The 21,451-nt window shown below is 49.2% G+C and overlaps 1 protein-coding gene across 2 annotated transcripts in view; it reads left to right on the top strand.

Moving 5' to 3' along the window:
* Nucleotides 1-19,525, top strand: part of SPATA21 (spermatogenesis associated 21) — a 30,352-nt gene extending 10,827 nt beyond the window's left edge. For both annotated transcript variants that reach the window (XM_039229034.1, XM_039229033.1), the window contains exons 7-13: nucleotides 252-340; nucleotides 2,583-2,720; nucleotides 4,705-4,776; nucleotides 4,896-5,013; nucleotides 17,757-17,932; nucleotides 18,737-18,914; nucleotides 19,468-19,525. In XM_039229034.1, coding sequence (XP_039084965.1) covers nucleotides 252-340; nucleotides 2,583-2,720; nucleotides 4,705-4,776; nucleotides 4,896-5,013; nucleotides 17,757-17,932; nucleotides 18,737-18,914; nucleotides 19,468-19,525 — 829 coding nt within the window. The remainder of the gene's footprint in view (nucleotides 1-251; nucleotides 341-2,582; nucleotides 2,721-4,704; nucleotides 4,777-4,895; nucleotides 5,014-17,756; nucleotides 17,933-18,736; nucleotides 18,915-19,467) is intronic.
* Nucleotides 19,526-21,451: the final 1,926 nt, after the last annotated feature.

Raw genomic sequence — 21,451 nt, 5'->3', positions numbered from 1 at the left:
CCCAGGCGCCCCCTTTTTTCCCCATTTCTGACAGCTTCTCTTTCTAATCCTCCCACGGTGGGTCCCTTCCCCCATGTCCCCTCACCCCTGCCGCCTCCTCACCTGGTCACTCTGAGACTCTCCTGACTTCGCCACGCCTCCCCGCGGGGTGCTTCCCGTGGCCTCCCCTGCCCCGCCTTCGTGCTTCTGGGGGTGGCCCCGGGCAAGGGGGGGCGGCTGGACGTGAGGCCGAGCCCGTCCGTCCTCTGCAGGCAGGAGCTGGAGGAACGCGGCCTCCTCAAGCTGTATCAGAACTGGGAGGAGAGGTCCGAGGAGCACCTCACCCTGAAGCAGGAGGAAGGTGAGGGCAGGCCTGCCCCGGAAGCTCCCCCCTCGGCCCCCTGGCCGTGGGCCCCGCGGGGACGGCTAGGGGGGCCGTGCGGGGGGGCAGCTGGCCGGGGCAGTCCGAGCTCGCGCTGGGCCTCCCCCTCGGGGTCCTCTTCCGGCTTCAGAGCCACGCCTCTGAGCACGTGCAGCAAGTCCTGCAAAGCTGTTTAGGTTTTCGAGGCATTTCGGCCTCCCCCGCCCCCCAGCCCCCCCAGCCGCAGCCCACTCTGCTGTCCTCTGGAGGCAGCCTGGGTGGGGGCGGGGCTCCAGGCCCCCCATCTGCCCTGGACCCTCCCTCACCATTTAACAAGACTGCTTGCCCTGGACAAGTCCCATTTCTCACCACATCCCACCCCCTCCAAAAAAAATGTTAAGGTTCTGAGCCCCGACCCGGGGGAAGGCACTGTGCCCTTTGTCTCCATCGTTCTTGGGGCCGGGCCTCGAGACCCCACTTGCCTGCAAGGTGGAGGGGCGAGTGCTGCCTCCATGTGCTGCGCAGGCTGCCTGCAGCCCTGCCACACCACCGCCCCCCCCCCCCGCCCCAGCCCCAGGAGAGCGCATGTCTGTCCACCCTCCACGCTTCACTCCTCCCCCAAGTCCGTGACCCTCTCCGTCAGCCGCCGTGGCCCCTTCTAGCTTCCCTGAGTGTGCTCTCTGGGCCCCCATGACCCCTTCCTGGGGTCTGTTCTGGGTGCCAGACTTCAGAGTCTATTATGTGCCAGGCACTGAGTTACACAACCGCTCTCAGAAGAAGCACTGCCCTGTCCATCTCACAGATAGGAAAGTCGAAGCTCAGAGAAGTACAGCGACTTGCCCATGGCAATTATATAATCTGCTGGGGCTATAGTGGCACAAACTGTGTGGCTGAGCATTTAGTTGCTCACAGTTCTCAAGGTTAGAAGTCCAAGATCAAGGTGTTGGCAGATCTGGTTTCCTCTGAGGCCTCTGTCCTTGGTTTGCAGCGGCCGCCTTCTTGCGTCCTCACGAGGTCTTCCCTCTGTGCACACGCATCCCCGGTGTCTCTTGTGTGTCCACATTTCCTTTTCTTGTAAGGACACTGGTCAGATTGGATCAGGACCCATGCTACTGTCACATTTTAACTTAACCACCTCCAGAGGCACCTGAGTGGCTCAGTCGGTTAGGCGTCCGACTTTGGCTCAGGTCATGATCTCACATTTCATGGGTCTGAGCCCCATGTTGAGCTCTGTGCTGACAGCACAGAGCCTGGAGCCTGCTTTAGATCTTGGGTCTCCCTGTTTTTCTGCCCCTCCCCCTCCTGTATTCAGTGCGAGCAGGGGAGGGTCAGAGAGAGAGGGAGTCACAGACTTTGAAACAGGCTCCAGGCTCTGAGCCGGCAGTCAGCACAGAGCCCGACGCGGGGCTCGAACCCACGAACCGCGAGATCATGACCTAAGCGAAAGTCGGACGCTTAACCGACTAAGCCACCCAGGCGCCCCTTTAACCACCTCTTTAAAGGCCCTGTCTGTAATACAGTCACATGCTAAGCTAGTGGGGACTGAGGCAGCCACAGAAGGATTTCGGTGGGATGCAGTTCAGCCCCTAACGGCAGCTCGGCTTATTAACTAGCAGAGCCACTATGTTGATTCCACCTGCACTTTGCTGCGGGCTGAGAAGCCAGGCACCCTCACGTTATGACCAGGCCACAGCTTTGGGATCACTTGGCACTGTCTGGAATCTTCTCAGTAACCTTCCAGCCCTCTGCTCTGGTCCACACAACTATCCTAGAAGCCACGCCCATGCAGATAATTGACCACAGAGCACCAAAGTCAGAGTCAGAAAGACCTGCCAGTCACCTACTCTCTAAGCCTCAGTTTCCCTATCGTTACAAAAGGAACATGCGTTCCACTCTCAGGAGGCTGTCGTAAGAATTGAATCCGAGAACATGGCTCTGTGCCTAGAGCAGAGCCTGGCACATAGCAGGGGTGCTCTCAACGGTGGGCGCCCTCCTGGGACAAAATGAAGATCGCTAAGGAGACTCGCATTTGGCGCCCTAGCTGAAATCTTGGGCTGACCTTGTAATTGAGAGTAGAGAGGTTAGTGGGCCTGCACCTTCCACTGTTGCTCTTTTGGTGACCTTTGCCCCCATCCAGCTGCAGTGTTAAAGGATGTGGGGCAGGAGGGTGGTTGGAAGAGGTGGGATGAATGGTGGGAGAAAGGAATGTCGCCTCCTCACGTGCATCCGCTGCCCGCCACAGCCTTCCGCAGCTACTTTGAGATCTTCAATGGCCACGGCGAGGTGGACGCCCAGAGCCTGGAGAACATTCTGCTGCTCGTGGGTATCTCCCTGACGCCGGCTCAGGTAGACGACGCCCTGACAAGTGCTGACATCGATGGTGAGTGGGGGCAGGCGTCACTCTCAGTCCCAGGCAGGGCCAGCCATGTGGGACCTTCAGTCATACAGGGCTCCATGCTTAAAGGGCCCCGCACGCGGTCTAACACACTGCGGTGGCAGTCTGGAAATTTTTCGTTAAGTTTTGAGTGAGGGGCCCCATCCTGCACTTTCATTTTGCACCGGGGCCCACAAATGATGTAGCTGGTCCTGGCCCCCAAAGTTAATGCTCTTTTGAGCACCTACTCCGTGCCAGATTCTGGGGACCCAGAGATGACCATGACCTACCTTCTGACCCCAGGACGTGGGTAATTTCTGAGATTCCTCCCTTTTAAGCCCTCGTGTGTGCTTCATAGGACAATTCTTCTGTGACTCGGTCACTCATTTGACCAGCTATGTGACCTTGGACAGGTCACTGAAGTTCACCAAGCCTGTTTCTGTAAAATGGGGCTGATAGTATCCGTCTCACGAGGCCACTCAAAAGCAAATGAGATAATCCAGGCAAAGCATTGAGCACAGTGTCTGGTGCCCAGAACGTGCCCAGGAGACATTAGCTGCTAGTATTACTCATCTGCCAAATGTTTATTAAATGCTCACTGTGTGTCCATTCCTGTGCTGGACACTGAGAATAAAGAGGTGTGTAAGACTCATGAGACCTGCCCTTGAGGTGCTCACCTAGACAGGGACACAGAACTAGGAGTCATCAAAGGCAGCAGCACTTATGGTGGCTTGGAGGAAGGGATCAGGAAGGAAGGCTTCCTGGAAGAGGTGATGCCTGAGCCAGATTGTGAAAGATTAGATGGGGATTAGGTGAGGAGAAAAGGAAGAAGGGCATTCCTGGTGGTAGAAATAACCTAGACAAAGGGGGTGAGGGGGATCTCACGCGGTTTGATTGGCTAGATGCACGACATGGGGAGCAGTGAAGCTGTAGGGTCCTGGGGTCCTGGCCCCTCTACCTGGCCTACTAGGCTTCCCCCATCACCGCACAAGGGCGAATCCACACACACAAGCCAGGAATTGACCCCGGCTCGGCCCCTATGTGATTCTCTGGCAAGTGCTTTCTATCCTCTGGGCCTCAGGCTTTATCTGTGACATGGGGATAAGAGTATTAAGCACCTCCAGAGGGTGGTTTTCAGGATTCGGGACCATTAATTCATTTATCTAGTGGTTCAGAGAACATCTGCTAAGACCTACCTGTCTTTTTTCAAGTTTTGTTTATTTAAGTAATCTCTACACCCAACATGGAGCTTGAACTCACAACCTTGAGACTGAGTCACTCATTCCTCCAACTGAGCCAGCCAGGTGTTCCCGAGACCTGCCTGTCTTAAGCCCTGAGGATACAGTGCAGAACAAAACAGACCCAGTCCCTGCCTTCTAGTCCCTCCATTACATTCCAGATCTTACAAGTATGCGGTTGAAGTACAGGGGTTTTATGACAGTGGTTAATGGGGCAGCTGACTTGGTCAGACCTGACTTCCCCAGGGAAGGCGCGGTCAGGCAGAAGCACACGTAGGATGTTTACTAAGTGAAAGAGTTGCAGGGGGGTAGAGAGGATTCAGGAAGAGGAAGCAGCACGTGCAAAGGCCCAGAGCGGGGAACGTGGCCCCCGTGGAAGAACAGGCTGGTGCTGGAGGCGCTTGGCACCAGGTGAGGCTGGAGACAGGGAAGAGGCAGGTCCTGCAGGGCCTTGAAGGCCAAGGTAGGAATCTTGTGGGTACATAGTTGTCATGTGGTGACCCGCCCAGGCTGCTGCCTCTAGGTCGCAAGTTCTAGGAGCTCCCAACCCAGAGGTTTTAACTTTCACCTTCTACTTTCCTCTCTGCACCACAGATACATGCATTGAACATATGGTATATATATGTTCAAATGTGTCGTCTGTGTGTTTTATCATCAAACCCACGGAGTCAATGCTAATGACCCTGCCTGGGCTGCAATGCGGGGACCTGCTCTGGAAGCCCCTGCCCACTGTTTTACCTCTGGCTCCACAGGAGATGGTCGTGTGGGCTTCAAGGACTTCTTGGCTGTGATGACAGACACCAAGCGCTTCTTCTCCTCTATGGGTGAGCAGGGATAAGCCCAGAGCAGTGAGAGCTTCGGGGAGGGGGGCCTGGGTGGCTGGTGGAGGGTGAGCATCCAAAACTACCAGACGGTGATGGCGCACATGATCCCATGTCCCCAGAACAGAACGCCCTGATGAACACAGCTCCCCAAAACCCCCACACTCTGCTCTTTGAGATCCTGTCCCTGCTGGTGGAGATGCTGGCCTTACCCGAGGCAGCCTTAGAGGAGATCACCAAGTGAGTGGGGCTGGCGGTGGGGGGCTGGAGGGCTGCAGACACAGAGATGGCACCTAGTATTTTGGCTGCTGATAGTTAGGATTCTTAGTTGCAAGTGAAAGACACCCAAATAAAACTGGCTTAAGCAAAAGGGGACTATATCAGTTCACCTAACGGATCGTGTCTCAGGAATGGCTGGATCTAGGAGACCGGATGAAACCATTGAGGCTTTATCCCTCCTATGCATCCCTGTACAGTGGCTCCAAGTTTAGCGAGGTTCTTCTCACAGTAGGAAGGACGGCAACTAGCAGCCCCATACTCACACTTTCCTGGCTTAAGAACCTCAGCAGCAAGAGGAATTCTTCCTTGCTGTATCAGTACAGCAATCCCAGAAAAGGAATGTGATGGAGGCTGCCTGGGGCCAGAGAGCAGTAGAGATGGAAGCCTCCGCATGTTTCCAGACTGGGCTGGCAGGTGGGTAGTGGCTCATCTAAGGAAGGTACATACAATACGTAAGGAACATCAACACTCAAGGGCCAACAGCAAAGCACGGTGACAGAATGCCCCAGAAGTGTCTCTGTGTATCTCACAGAGCTTGTCCCTGTCACTGAGACCAGGGCTTGCCCACACGGGGCCACAGGAGAGTGGGTGACGGCAGGCCGTTCCTGCTTAGCAACCCCAACGACAGAAGGTCTTTATCCCCCGGCATCCGTAAATCCTCTGCTATGTATATATAACTCCGAAGAGCATAAATGTGTAATTTTAAAAGCAACAGAACAAATTCCCACGTGTCCATCTCCCCAGTTTAAAAATAGATCATGTCCAATAACCGCAAAGCCCTGTGGGCCCTGCCCTAATCACAAAGCACTGTCTCCCCAAACAAGAACTCATCATTATTCCCTTGCTTTCTATTCTTACATTTTCACTGCTTGCGTTTTTCCTTTGTTTATTGAAATTTTCAAGTATACAGCCATTTGAGAGAACGTCACAGGGAACGTTTAATATACGGATGGATATATGTGGAGATTTCACCATTGCCAATCTGCCACGCTTATTTTATCTTTTGTCTACTCAGCCCTCTAGGCATCAATCCATACTGGTGTTTTATTCATTTCAAAATAAATTAGGGTCATTTCCCTCTCAATACTTCAGCAACGTATCAATAACTAAAGATCGATATAGAACTTTACCATCACCCTAGAAAGTGCCCTCATGATCCTTCCCAGTCGGGCTCTGAACCCAGCCCTGCTCGGGCAATCACTCTCCCGGCTTGTTTTCCATCACAGATTGGTTTTGCCTGTAGGCAGCTTCACGTCAATGGAAACGTACAGTGCGCAGTCTTAGGGTCGGCGTCTTGAACTCAGCACAATGTTTTTGCGATTCGTCCATGTCGCTGTGAGTGTCAGTGTTCACCCCTTTTTATTGCTGACTATGTTCCACTCATGAGTCTACCACAGTTGGTTCATCCATTCTTTTACAGATATTTTATTTTATTATTTTATTTTATTTTATCTTATTTTATTTATCAATTTATTTTTAAATGTTTATTTTTGAGAGAGAAAGAGAGAGAGAGAGTGGGAGAGAGAGGCAGAGCTTAAGCAGGGGAGGGGCAGAGAGAGACAGAGACACAGAATCCAAAGTAGGCTCCAGGCTGTCAGCACAGAGCGTGACATGGGGCATAAGCTCATGAGCTGTGATATCAGGATGCTTAACTGGCTGAGCCACCCAGGAGCCCCCTTTTTAAAATACTTTTTTTATGTTTTTATTTATTTTTGAGAGAGAGAGAAAGAGACACACACAGCACAAGCAGGGGAGGGACAGAGAGAGAGGGAAACACAGAATCCAAAGCAGGCTCCAGGCTGTCAGCACAGAGTCTGACGTGGAGCTCGAACCTGCAAACCACAAGATCCATGACCTGAGCCAAAGTCGGACGCTTAACCGACTGAGCCACCCAGGCGCCCCATACAGATGGATTTCTGAGCTGCTTCCAGAGTGGGGTTATAATGAACAAAGCTGTCAGTACCATTTGTACAAGTCTTTTTGTGGACACATATTTTTGTTTCTCTTGGGTGAGTCTGTAGAAGGGAATTGCAAGTGGGTGTACTTTGCTTCTGGGAAATCACCACACCCTTTTCCAAGTGGCTGTTACCAACTTATGACCCCACCAACAATATGAGGTTTCTAGTTGCTCCACACCTTGGATAAATTTGGTAGTTGGTCTTTCTTCTGGTAGGTATGTAGTGGCGCTTTCTGATCTTACTCACATTTGTTTGTGGTCCTGAATCCTTTATTGTTTAGCTTTTCATATTTTTGAACTTTATATGAGTAGACTTACTGTAGTAAGTCATTGTTACTTGTTTTTTCTTCTCAACGTTATCTCCTTGTGATTCATCCATGTTCTTGTGTATTGATCGTTCATCATTTTCTTTTAATATTTATTCCTGTTTGAGAGAGAGAGCTTGAGCGGGAGAGGGGTAAGGAGAGAGGTAGACAGAGGATCTGAAGCAGGCTTTATGCTGACAGCAGCCAGCCCAGTGCAGGGCTTGAACTCTGGAACCATGAGATCATGACCTGAGCTAAAGTCAGATGCTCAACTGACTGAGGCACCCAGGCTCTCTGATCATTTATTATTTTCACTGCTACATATTCTTATGTAAGACTATATCACAATATACGTATTCGTTCTGCTGATTGGCATTAGGACTAGGTTCAGTTTCCAGCTCTGGTAGAAACAGTGCGAATATTCTTTTGTGTATCTCCTGGGACACGTGGGCAAGAGTTTTTCCAGAGCACTGGTTTCCAAACTTTTCAGTCAACACCCCTTTACACTCTTAAAAATGATTGAAGACACCAAGGAACCCCTCTGTCAATATTTTCTATATTTGAACTTAAAACTGAGAAAACACTTTTAAGTACTTTTAACTTATTTAACAATACTACCCCCATTACATGTTAAAATAAAAAAAACATTTTAGGGGCGTCTGGCTGCTCAGTCGATAGGGCATTTGACTCTTTATCTCAGGGTTGTGAGTTCAACCCCCATGTTTGCTGTGGAACTTACTTAAAATTTAAAAAAAATTAATGAAAACTAGATTTTCCACCAAAAAAAAAGTTAATGGGAAGAATGGCATTGTTATACAGTATTGCAAATCTCTTCAGAGTCTGGCATAAAAGAAGACAGCTGGGTTCTCCTGTCTGCTCTTCATTCAATCTATTGTAATCTATTGCTTTTTAAAAATGTATGTTTGTTTATTTATTTATTTATTTATTTAATATTTTATTTCTGAGAGAGAGAGAGAGAGACAACATGAGTAGGGGAGGGACAGAGAGAGAGGGAGACACAGAATCTAAAGCAGGCTCCAGGCTCTGAGCTGTCAGCACAGAGCCCGACGTGGGGCTCAAACCCACAAACTGTGAGATCATGACCTGAGCTGAAGTCTGACGCTTAACCGACTGAGCCACCCAGGCGCCCCAAAAATGTATATTTATTTTTAAGAGAGAGAGAGCGAGCAGGGGAGGACCAAGAATCCAAAGTGGGCCCAATGCACGGCTTGAACTTATGAACATCAGATCATGACCTGAGCCAGAGTCTGATGCTTAATCTACTGAACCACCCAGGTGCCCCAGCAATGTTGGTTTGGTTGAACTATAACGAAGAACTCTGGCCTACACAGATGTGTAACTATAAGAGGGACTATTTTAATAGCCTTTTCATTTAATGCCCACATATCCTGTGGATTTTTTTTTGATACGACACCAGACTTGACAAGCAGTAGAGTCTTATGTGATTGTGATGTGGAATCTGAAACCTTACCAAGGAATTTTTTGTACTATTTTATTTTATATTATTTAAGTTTATTTATTTAAGCAATCTTTACATGCAATGTGGGGCTCGAACTCATGATCCTGAGATCAAGAGCCACTCACTCTACCAACTGAGCCAGCCAGGCGCCCCTGTACTCTTTTAAATAAAAGAGTGTATTGGTCCCTCTTACAGTCCGAATGGTTCTTCTCCCATGAATGTTTCCCTAACATGCACTGGTCATTTGGAAAATAGTATGTATCTTCCAAATGTTGATAATATATTATAATCAGTACATATATGACATACACGAATTAATATCACCACTAACACAGAAGAGTCTTTAAGTATTAGAAGTATTGTGTGTGGCTATAGTTCATTCATTTTCACTGCTAAAAATAAACTATTTTGCGTAAGAACATGCATGTGCCCATATTAATGGATTTAGGTTTCCCCAAATTCTAACTTTTTCTCTTTTTTTAAATTTTTTATTTCTGAGAGAGAGAGAGAGAGAGAGACAGTGTGAGAAGGGGAGGGTCAGAGAGAGAGGGAGACACAGAATCCGAAATAGGCTCCAGGCTCTGAGCTGGCAGTCAGCACAGAGCCCGATGCGGGGCTCGAACCCACGAACCGTGAGATCATGACCTGAGCTGAAGTCAGCCGCCCAACCGACTGAGCCACCCAGGCGCCCCAACTTTTTCTTGAAAGAAAAGCTTTCTTGAAAGAAAGTTTCAGGCCGACTCCACATCAACAGTGTGGAGCCTGATGCAGGGCTGATCCCACAAACTGAACCGTGAGATCGTGACCTGAGCTACTGTTGGACACTCAACCGACTAAGCTGCCCAGGCGCTCCTTCTATTACTGTCTTAAGAGTTTCCAACTAGGACTGACATAAGATAGATGAACAGGAGGGGAGTCTAGCTGGCTCAGTCGGAAAAGCATGTGACTCTTGATCCTGGGATCAGGAGTTTGAGCCCCATGTTGGGTGTAGAAATTACTTAAATAAATAAAACTTAAAAAAAAAGATAAACAAGAGAAAAGCGTACGAATCTTATTTACATGTGCATGGGCGCCTCATGGGAAAAATGAAGGCCAAAGAAAAGAAATGACTCAGCCTGAGTATTTATATACCAGGTTGAACAGAGACTAGTGACTGTGGGAAAGTAACAAAATTATATGGACAGACCAAAGGAAGAGTTCTTTTAACAAGCTCTGTTACGGAATTCTCTTCGTCAAGGCTCCCCTCTCTTGTGATAAGAATGTTTCTTCCTCCTGGTACAAGGAAAGCTCCTTTCACGTGGGAATTTTATCACCTGCTTTTAGAAAGAGAAGAAAAGGGGGCACCTGGGTGGCTCAGTCGGTTGAGCATCCAACTTCAGCTCAGGTCATGTCAGGGTTCGGGAGTTCGAGCCCCACGTCGGGCTCTGTGCTGACAGCTCACAACCTGGTGCCTGCTTCAGATTCTGGGTCTTCCACTCTTCCTGCCCGTCCCCAGCTTGTGTTGTCTGTCTATCTGTCTCTCTCTCTCAAAAATAAACATTAAAATTAAAAAAGAAAAGAGAAAAAAAAAAGAAAAGAGAAAAAAGATCTGAATGTGCTTATTGCATCTGCTGTTTCTCAAGTGCTTTTAACTAAAATAACCATGTGCCAAACTGGCCTGTTTTGCAGTGGCTCGCCCTGAACTCCTCCCCTCCCCCCTCCCCCCGTAAATCTCATATATTAAAAAGCTTCGTTAGTGGCTATGAGGAGAAATTCGAATTAGAAGTTGTAAAGTAAGATATCTGTAAAAGGGGGAGAAAACCTGATTATAACAAGGACAAATGTAAGAGCACTGTCGCATATTTCACTGGCTCATTCTCTCCGTCCTGAGACTACATCAGTTCAGTTTGTGTTCATCCCACACGGGGCTTGTTGAGCTTCCTGGATTTATAGTTTATAGTATTTACCAAAAATTTTTTGGTATAGATATTTTTAAATGTTATTTTTATATGCCTTCTCCTCCTCTCCTTCTGGGACCCAATTCCATAGCACTTCTTGGGGCACCTGGGTGGCTCAGTCAGTTGAGTGTCCAACTCTTGATTTCAGCTCAGGTCATGATCTCAGGGTCATAGGATTGAGCCCCATGTTGGGCTTTGTGCAGATAGTGCGGAGCCTGCTTAGGATTTTCTCTCTCTCTCTCAAATTAAGTAAATAAAAAAACATTAAGAGAAATAGTTTCCTAGGTTACTCTAAGACTCTAGTCATTTCACTGAGAATTTTCTCTGTGTGCTTCGCTTCGCATACTTTCTATTGCTAAGCGTTCAAGCCGATAGTTTCTTTTGCTGTGTCTAATCTGCTCTTAAGCTCATCCAATGAATTTTTCATTTCAGCTCTTGCATTTTTCACGTTTCGATATTTCGTTTAGTTCTATTCCATGGTTTTATTTCTCTCATGTTCATATTTCCTTAAAATCCTTGATCATGTTTATGATAGTTCATTTAAGGTCCTCTTCAGCAAATCCATCATCTTTGTTTTTTCTGGGTCTGCTTATATAAACTGCTTTTTCTTTTTTTATTGGTCATTTTCCTACTTCTTCTCATGTCTGCTCATTTTAGTTGGATGCTGCCGGATACTGTGGCACTTCCTTTATTGAATGTCTGGATTTTAATCTTTTTTATTTATTTATTTATTTTGAGAAAGAGAGAGAGAGAGAGAGAGAGAGTGAGTGCACAGGGGATGGGCAGAAAGAGAATGAGAATGAGAGGGAGGATCCCAAGCGGGCTCCGCACAGTCAGCGCAGAGCCCAATGCAGGACTCAAACTCACAAACCATAAAATCATGACTTGAGCCAAAAGCAAGAGTCGGGCACTTAACCAATTGAGCCATCCAGGCACCCTTGGATTTTGTTCTTTAAAGTGTTGAACTGGGGGGTAGGGCAGATTGTTAAGTTACTGAGGATAATCTTCATTTCAAGGTTTTATTTTATTTTATTTTTTAATGTTTTATTTATTTCTGAGAGAGAGAGAGAGAGAGACAGCGTGAACAGGGGAGGGTCAGAGAGAGAGGGAGACACAGAATCTGAAACAGGCTCCAGGCTCTGAGCTGGCTGTCAGCACAGAGCCCAACGCGGGGCTCGAACTCATGAATCATGAGATCATGACCTGTGCCGAAGTCAGACGCTTAACCGACTGAGCCACCCAGGCGCCCCTATTTTATGTTTTATTTTATTTATTTTATTTTTTATTTTATTCTATTCTAATTTTTATTTTATTTTATTTTACTTTATTTTATAACTCTACCCCCAATATGGGCTCAAACCCACAACACTGAGATCAAGAGTCACATGCTATGCTGACCGAGCCAGCCAGGTGCCCTCTCTTTCAAGGTTTTAAAGCTTTGTAATGGAAGATGGAGAATAGTCTCTGCTCTGGGGCTGATTTAGTCCCAACTACTGAAAAACGACCCATCTAAGATCCCTACTAATCCCACTGGTGTTCAACAAAGTCTTTCTGCTCTGGCTGTTTGAAACTCACGTGTCTTTTGGTCCTACATAACCTCTCACTCCTGTTTTTTGTTCTTTGTCTGGGTTCATAAAATTTCACACTATGTGTGTGCTGTTCAGTATGCAACCAAAGACTTGAGTGTCCCACGTGTGTTTCTGCAAGTCTCTCTCTGCGTGGCTCCGCTCTCTGATATTCTGATGCACTGGGGCGCCTGGGGGGCTCAGTCAGTTAAGTGTCCAACTTCGGCTCAGGTCATGATCTCACAGTTAGTGAGTTCGAGCCCCGTGTCGGGCTCTGTGCTGACAGCTTGGAGCCTGGAACCTGTTTCAGATTCTGTGTCTCCCCCTCTCTCTGCCCCTCCCCTGCTCATGCTCTGTCTCTCTCTCTGTCCCCTCAGAAATAAAATAAACATTAAAAATTGAAAACAAAAGATATTCTGATACACTAATCCCAGTGGTGTCCATCGTCCCTAACTACAATGTCTGTCTGCTTACTTCGTGAATCTACTGTTCTACTTGGGATACCACTTCCTGCACCGCAGTCCAGAAAGTACCTCCAGGCAAAGTTCTATAGAGATCGCCTCATTGGTTTCTCTTCTCTCAGGGATTATAGTCTTGTGCTGCCTCTTGTTTAATATCTGACAAGTTTCATACTTCGTTCATGTATCTAGTTATTTATGGCAGGAGGACAAGTTCAGTGCCAGCTGTTTTGTTATGGCCAGAAACATAATTCTGTTCATTTGACTTCATTTTTTCCCCCTCTTCTTCAGATTGGATGATTCCTATTGATCTGTCTCCAAGTTAACGAATTCTGTTTTCTGCTATCTCCAATCTCCTAGGAAGCCCATTTGGTAACTTTTTCACTTCAGTTATTGTACCTTTCGGTTCTAGAATTTCCATTTGCTTCAGGTCTGTAGTTTCTGTTTCTCTAGTCATTAAGATCACATTTTTCCTTCAATTATTTCAACATATTTTTATTTTTATTTAAAAATTTTTTTAATGTTTTATTTATTTCTGAGAGAGGGAGAGAGACAGCGTGAGCAGGGGAGGGTCAGAGAGAGAGGGAGTCACAGAATCTGCAACAGGCTCCAGGCTCTGAGCTGGCCGTCAGCACAGAGCCCGACGCGGGGCTCGAACCCACAATCTGTGAGATCATGACCTGAGCTGAAGTTGGATGCTTAACTGACTGAGCCACCCAGGCGCCCCTATTTCAATGTATTTTTAATGGCTTCTTTAAAGCCACCGCCTACTAAATCCAACATCTGGGCTACCTCAAGGTTGCCTTCCATGAGTTTATTTTTATGGGCCGTGCTATGCACCACATTTTCCTGTTTCTTTGCATGTCTGATAACTTTGTCTTGTGTCCTGGACATTTCAGATGACATGGTTTAGAGCCTGGATTCTGTTTTATTTAGAGACCAGACTCTTCCCTTGATGAGCGTTCATTTTTTTGTTCTTGCAGGCAATTCAATTACTGGCTGATCACTGATTTTATGTTGCCTTTGCTTTTTACTTTGTTACTGCATATTTCTTTTTTTTTCCAATGTTTTATTTATTTCTGAGTGAGTGAGAGAGAGAGAGAGAGAGAGAGAGAGAGAGAGACAGCGTGAGCAGGGGAGGGTCAGAGAGAGAGGGAGACACAGAATCTGAAACAGGCTCCAGGCTCTGAGCTGGCCGTCAGCACAGAGCCCGACGCGGGGCTCGAACCCACGAACCGTGAGATCATGACCTGAGCCTAAGTCGGGCGCTTAACCGACTGAGCCACCCAGGCGCCCCTGTTACCGCATATTTCTGAAAAGCCTAGGTGTTACCTGAACCTTCTAATGTGGAAGACTCAACTTCCAAACGCTTCCTCCTGTGGATTTTAGTTTTAGGGAAGATCTATAGTTGACAGAGGTCGGCAAATTAGGGACTGCAGGCCACATATAGCTCACTCTGATTTTATAGTTAAACTTTTATCCGAGCACAGCCACACCCATTCATCGACATATAGTCTATGGATTCCTTGGTGCTACACTGGCAGAGCTGAGCATCTATTATCCACTTCGGTGATAATGACATTGTCTACTTCTTGTAGTTCTATCAGGTTTTACTTTATATTTCATGTTTAGATTTTTGTATTTCCTGATGAACTGAACATTTTACCATTCTATGGTTATCATTTGTGTCCCTAGTGATGTTTTCTTTTATCTTAAGGCCTAGTTTTTAAAATATTAATATGGCTAAAGCAACTTCCTTTGGTTAGTATTCAACTGACAGAACTTTATCCTTTAATTCTTAAAAACTTAATGTGTACATTGTTTAAAAAGCCAAATAGTCCAAAAAGCTTCATAATAAACATTTGCAGCACCCTACACCTCTCCTCACCATGCTTCCCACCCGCTGAAATCTCCCTTATCAAGGCAAATAATTTTTGACTCTCCTTACTTCTAAATAATATGCAAGTACTACAATATTTTGATTAGTGAATTTTAGACTTATATCTATTGACTTCCTATTAATGTATGGATTTGGCACTCTGATACAACTATCTCCTCAGCTCTCCTCTACCCATTCTAATACATTTTCGACTAAATAATTGGGGGGGGTATTATTATGGTTACACAATTTTTCATAGCTGAGTATTTTAATATACTATGATTTCATTTCCTTGTCTTTTTAGTTCCTGAAGTTGACAGTTGCCTTGATTTTTTGTTTGTTTTCTGTACTCATTAATAATTCCTGTGCCTTCTTAGGGTTTCTTTTTTTGGAGGTATGTTCTAAATAATGCCATTCTTCTTATTTTTGGATTCTTTTTAGGCCTCTGGCAGGGCCATCATCTTGGGAGTCTGCTGTCATCCTAGGTATTCTTCCTTTCTTCTGTCAGGATTCTGTTTGATTACATTGTCTTACTTTTTCTTGGTTTGCTTCATCTTTCTTGGTTTGATTAAAAAATAATGGGAGGGGCATCTGGGTGGCTCAGTGGGTTAAGCATCTGACTTTGGCTCAGATCATCTCAGTTTGTGGGTTTGAGCACTGCGCCGGGCTCTGCACTGACAGCCCAGAGCCTGCTTGGGATTCTCTCTCTCTCTCTCTCTCTCTCTCTCTGCACTGACAGCCCAGAGCCTGCTTGGGATTCTCTCTCTCTCTCTCTCTATCTCCCCGTCCCACTCATGCTCTCTTGCACTCTCTGCATCTCTCAAAACAAATAAACAACAACAACAAAAATAATGGGAGATGTTTCTCTAGTAGGTTTTTTGCGGTTAGAAAGGTGGTGATTCAACAACTGGTGCAGTAATGCCGGCCTTTGAAGGGGTCCTATTCTTTCAAGCTATCGTGATCTAACCTAAACTTGTCCTTTATGGCAGTTGCACTACGAATGTGCGGTCTCCCTTCACCATCTTCCTTTACCTTTGCTTCTCTTCTGCATTGGATTGCCTATTTTCTGTATGTATATATTCCTTTTCTTTTGGTTTATGCCCTCATTTTGGAAGAGTATGTGCTCCAGTAGCTTCTTGAAAAAGAATGCATGGGATGGGAATTTTTGAGATTTTATGTGTCTGCAAAAGTATTTATAGTCACATGTACTGAACAGTTTAGCTGGGTATAGAATTGCAGACTGGCATATTAGTTCAGGAATAGACCCCAATGCACCATAGTTCAAACAAGATAGTTTATTTCTCTCTTATATTGACAGTCCAGGAGAAGCAGGCAGGAAGACAAGGCTGCCCAGCACCCAACGTATAGTTTCTTTCTAACTTACTGTTCCACCATTCCCTAGGTCAATCCTAAACCAATTTACCAGCAACACATCTTCATTCAAGTCCTTGGAAAAGGGAAAGAAGAAGTGGAGAGCAAGCAATTTCCTCTAAAATTGTGACTAGGAAAGTTGCACACACTTTGCTCAGATCCTTTAGGCCCCTGTGGGGTTTAGTGATTTTCTAGTTCATCTTTTTACTCAACACGTTGCCTTTTCAGATCCTGGTTTTACACAGGGGTCCAGATCCAACTTTCACGTGAGGGCTCTGGTATTCATGTTCTGTTCTGTGTGTGAAGCTCCTTCAAACCCCAAATTCCAGGCTCCAGAGATCAGCAGAGGCCCTAGCGGAACCAGCAGCTTAAGCCTTAGCATATCCCAACACCGGGTAGCATGCCCACCCCTCACCACTGCCTCAAAGTCCTGGGTGGTCTGGCCGTGCCATCTTACTGCCCATGTCTCCCCCTCTTTCCCACAGAGCAGGCTCTAGCCCCTCTCACCTCCCCCCCCCCACCATTCCCAGAGCTCACTGAGCTACTTCTCACCTCATGACCTTCCCACATGCCATTCTCTCTGCTTGAAAGACTGTTTCTCCAGAGATATCCATCTGACTCGCTCCCTCCCCTCATTCTGCTCAAACATCACCACCTCTAAGGCTTATACTGAGCACTGCGAGCAAAAACAGCCCCTCATCACTACTGACATGGTGCTGTATTTACTTGTTCACGGTCTGACTCTCCCACAAGCTGTGTGCCTAGGTGGCCGATTTTAGAAAGTGAATCCGGGGAGGAGGGACAGAAGAAATGTGAACAAAGGAGCCAGTGCAAGTATGTGTCACTGAGTCAACCACCAGCCAGGAGTTTCTGAGGAGACTGAACGGTGGCTCAGCATTCTGTCAGGAGAAAAAGAAACCCATGTCCCTCAGCTGCTAGCTCCTTTGGTCAAGAGTAGAGCTCACAGTGGTTTAATTCTCCTGGACTTCCGGGACGCTTCTGTGTCAGAGAAGCTCCAGGCAAGGGGCTTCTGAGGTGTGAGGCCATGTCAGACTGCCCCTGCGCCAAGCTGCTCAAAGTCCGTGTGGAAGTGGCCCCTGCGGCAGTGGCTGGAGTGAGAGAGGGGCTGAGAGACTAGGAGGCAGGGACCTACATGGAGGCCTCCTGCACTGCCTTCCCCAAGCACTTAGATGGGCAGCTGGCACGCAGTAAGCACCCACCGAATATTTCCTGAATGAATGAACGGTGCTGCAGACTAGGGGGCGGGCAAGTAGCAATGAGTCAAGAAAACAAAACTCAAACTTGATGAGCACAGCTGCCTCCCAGAGCAAAATATCCAGCTAAGCAAAAATATCCGCAAGAGAAATCATAGTCACGTTTACCAAAGCTCCTTCCGTGGCCTGATTCGCTTGAGTACCTGATGGGCCTTGTTATTTAATCCTAGAACGTGAAAACGGATCCGTTTTACCCAGGGGACACCTGAAGCCCAGAGAAGTCAAGTGACTTGCAGTGACAGGGTAGAGATAACCATTTCCCTTTAGGGGTGACTGGAGCCCAAAGCAAGGCAGGGACTTCCCCACAGTCACGGGAAGTGAACGGCAGAGCAGGGGACTAAAACCCAGGTCTCCCAACTCCTGGGCTTGTGTCCCTGCTCCAGAGCTGGCCACACAGGACGGGGCTCAGAAGGAGCAAGTGGGGAGGAGGGCGAACGAAATGCCACCAGGCTGAGCTGGGTGGATGCTGCCTCCCCAGCTATTACCAGAAGAAGCTGAAGGAAGGCACCTGTAAGGCCCGGGAGATGGAGTCGGCCATAGGCCAGCTGCGGGCCCGGAAGAAGCTTCCCTACGCCCCCCAGCAGCCAGACAGCTTGGAAGTCCCGGAACGAAGGGTCCTCAGGATCCTGAGCCGGCTGAAACAGCAGAACTACGGTGAGGGCCCCGGGCCTGGTGAGTTCTCGGCCCCTCGCCCTGGGCTCCCGACACGGTTTTCCACACTGGCCCGAACTGTGAGCTGTAGTCATGGGGCTGCAAATCAGTCCTCTACCCCCAGCTCTGACAGGGACCCTCTGCGCTCGTCCCCGGGGCCTTAACCCTGAGCACACGTTGGTCCCAAGAGCTGCGGCCGAGAACGGAGGGTGATTAGCGATCTCAGGTCACCACTTAATGAACACCCACTGGGGTCACTCTCCAGGCTGAGGGCTTTGTACATGTGCTAGAATTTAACCCACGCCATCACGCGTTTACCCCACTTTAAGGAAGAGAATAGTGACACTCAACTTGCCCAAGGCCCCACAACTAGCACGTGTCAGAAAGGGCAGTTTTTATCCAGGTCTGATTCCAAAACCTGTGCTCTTTCCACTGGGCAAGGCTGCCGCCCCGTGACAGCAGGCGCCACTGATTAGATTCCTATTGTGTGCCAAGCGACGGGCCAGGAGCTTTCCAGAGTCTGTCTGGTGTACCGGCCAGACTGCCAGGACCCATCGCAAAAGACACGTCCTCCTGTGCATGCTGTCATTAGCCAGCCCTCACACTGTGCTCAGAACTTAGCAGGGCTCCGCATGGGTCATCCCTTTAATCAGCTCAGGGAGGTGGCTGCCGCTACCACCTCCAGCTTACACAGAGGCTCAGAGAGGTTAAGCCATTTTCCCAAACCCACCCAGCTCGTTATGTGGCAAAGCTGGCATTTCGGCTGGGCGTGCTCTGAAGCACTCCCCCCTCCTCCTCCCTTGGCAGCTGCCAATCTGCAGAGCCCCTATGGCCAGGCGCCCTGTGTCCCGCTCTATCCACGGCTGGACAAGAAGATGGTCCGACGGAAGCAGGGCAGCCACTACCTGCCAGACCAGGGTACCCCCACCAGCCTGGGCCCCGACACCCGTGGCCTTTTCTTGCAGTCAGGATTTCAAGGAAGCAGGTGGGTGTCCGGAAGGCAGGTTTCCAGCCCAGGCCCATCCACCTCCTTCTTTATGAGTCCCTGGCCAAACCCAAGGGGGACCCAGCCTTCCAAGAGATGGTACCTGGGATACTGCTGCTCCAGGGAGGCAGAGGGGGAAAGGATGGAAGCAGTAAGCAAGTGACCTTCGTTGAGGGGCTGTGAGCCATGTCGATTGTGCCCAAGTCACAGCACCTGGGCCTTCCTGTGCCTAGACTCAGTGGCACAAACCGTCTTTCTCTTAGGCTGGCACCGCCTGCCTTTCCCATACAGGGAGGGGGTTTAGGCTCTCAAGTCCTTTGCCCGAGGCTGACTCCTGTGCTCGGTGCTATAGCAGCAGCACTTCTGTGCTGTGTGGGGGAAGCTTCCCCTGCTAGTGCCCTTCCAGGCACTCCGGGGGTAAATGAAGTCTGGACTTGCAATGAGGCCCCGGAGCCTGACTGCTTGGCTCCAGCGGTTCCCAGGGAAGGCTCGTCTCCCCTGGGACACGTGGGGATGGCTCAGTTCCTCCTGCCCTTCTCACCTCTCTCCTTAGGGAACACAGCTCTGAGAGCCGAAAGTGGCTCAGCTCTGTGCCAGCTCGAACCCACTGAATCTGGAGTCCTGACTCTGGCGGCTGCCGTTCAAGGCCTGCAGATGGACAGGTCATCAGGCAGGTACCGCTGCCGGATCTTGCTTTTGTGGCCCGGTAAGCCAATAAACACCGAAAACCTCGGCTTCTGTGTCTGGTGCCTACGAAGACCCCCAGGCTTTCAACCTTCCACGCGGCTCTTGGCGTGCAGGGCCCTGGCCTCCCGCAGGCTTGGGAAACCCTGACCCGAGACACATGTCAGAACCCTGCCCGGGGTTAGGGCTCCTGCTGAAGGAACCCAGGGGGCAAAGTCTTTGACCTCCTACGTACTCTCGAAGCACGGAGCTGGGACTCTCCGCAGAGGAGTCTCTCCCCCTTGGACTAGGATCCCCACAAGGACAGGAAGCATCTCTCCCCACTTGCTCGAGAGGAGTGGTGAATCTAAGGGAAGGACCTGGGGAAGATTCTGGACCCTGCAAGGGGCAGCCGGACCCTGAAGAAGAGCAGGAGGGGGTCTCAGCCTTGCTCTCACCAACAGAGCCCCAGGACCCGTGGGGGCCCTTCTCTTGGAACCTCAGGGTGTGTGGGCCTTTGCCCCCCAACCCACATACCACTCCAGGCCTATTTCTCCAACAAAGAGCGAGCACCTCCCGGACTGGGCAGGGGTGGCTCCCCCAGCGGTGTAACAGGCAGGCACAGCAAGAGGTTAGGAGGCCAGGGACTGAAATGAGGACAAGGCTCTGACAAGTTTAAAACATGTATTTAAAATACAATTTATAAAATGCTTAATCTGCCGACTCAGGAGCCCGCGGTGCGGGGTGGGGTGGGGTAGGCAGCTGCCCGCTGGACCAGCAGAGCAGGACTGCAGGGGCACGGCCCTCCCTCCCATGCCCTTCTGTTCAGACACCCAAGGGGCCCGTGTGCACCCCTGGGATCGCACGGCCAGAAAACAGGACCCCAGGGGTTTCCAGAGTCGCTGCTTGCCAGGGAGGCTGGGGCAGCCCTGCCGGCCCATCCCTGAGCAGAGCACCCCCACATGGGGCAGAGCAGGGTACGGCTGGGCTGGACAGGGCAGGGCGGGGCAGCGGGCTCTGGAAGGGGCTGATGGTAGCAGATAGGGTGTTGCCTCCTGCCTGCAGGTTGGGAGCACCCTGATTGAGTGGGCTGAGAAGGGTTGGTCACCCGGCCCGGACCCCCCAGCTCCTTTGGTTATAGGCTGACATCAGAATAGTGGCTCATGGGAAGCGGTTAGCTAGAAGGTCTGAGGCCTGGCTCCTGGGGTCAGGGAGGAACTGGGGGGAAGGGGACAGTACCATGAAGGCAGATAAAGGGGCAGCAGCCTCAGGTTTCTGCTCCCCACCCCCCTGGGGTTTTCCAAGCCAAAGCCTGCAGCTTACTTTAAAAAAAAAAAAAAAATTAAAAAAAAAAGGAAGAAGAAGCACTTAAGGAAAGTTACAGACAACTACCAAAAAAAAAAAAAAAAAAAAAAANAAAAAAAAAAAAAAAAAAAAAACACACCCCAAAAAAACAAAAACAAAAAAACCCCCACACACAAAATCCAAACCATTCTCCCATCTCCCCTCCCGCCTCCCCCCAACACAATACAGTTCCTTGTTTTCACTTCTTTCTTTTTAAAATGCTGCCTGCCACCTCTCCGTCTGGGAAGCCAAGGGAATGACTGCTCGTGGCTGGTGGCAGGCACACAGCGGGCAGAGCCCCATCTTTGGCCAGAGGGAGGTGGGAACACCGGTCCCTACTACTACGTCCTCGATCCACAGACGCCCATCAGCCAGCCGTCCCGCGGGCTCCCCCTAGGGGAGGGCTGGGCAAGAACAGGCGGTCCCGCTGGCCGAGCACCGGCAACCACTGGCCGCGCCCCTGGCCTACCTCTGTGCCCGTCTCCAACTGAAAGGACAGTCTCATCTTGGGCCAGAAACCACTGCCACAC

The sequence above is a fragment of the Hyaena hyaena genome, unplaced genomic scaffold, assembly GCF_003009895.1.
Source record: "Hyaena hyaena isolate Hyena2069 unplaced genomic scaffold, ASM300989v1 scaffold_35, whole genome shotgun sequence".
In the NCBI taxonomy this organism is placed as follows: Eukaryota; Metazoa; Chordata; class Mammalia; order Carnivora; family Hyaenidae; genus Hyaena; species Hyaena hyaena.
The sequence above is the reverse complement of the archived record's forward strand: the minus strand, read 5'-3'. Positions and strand labels throughout refer to the sequence as shown.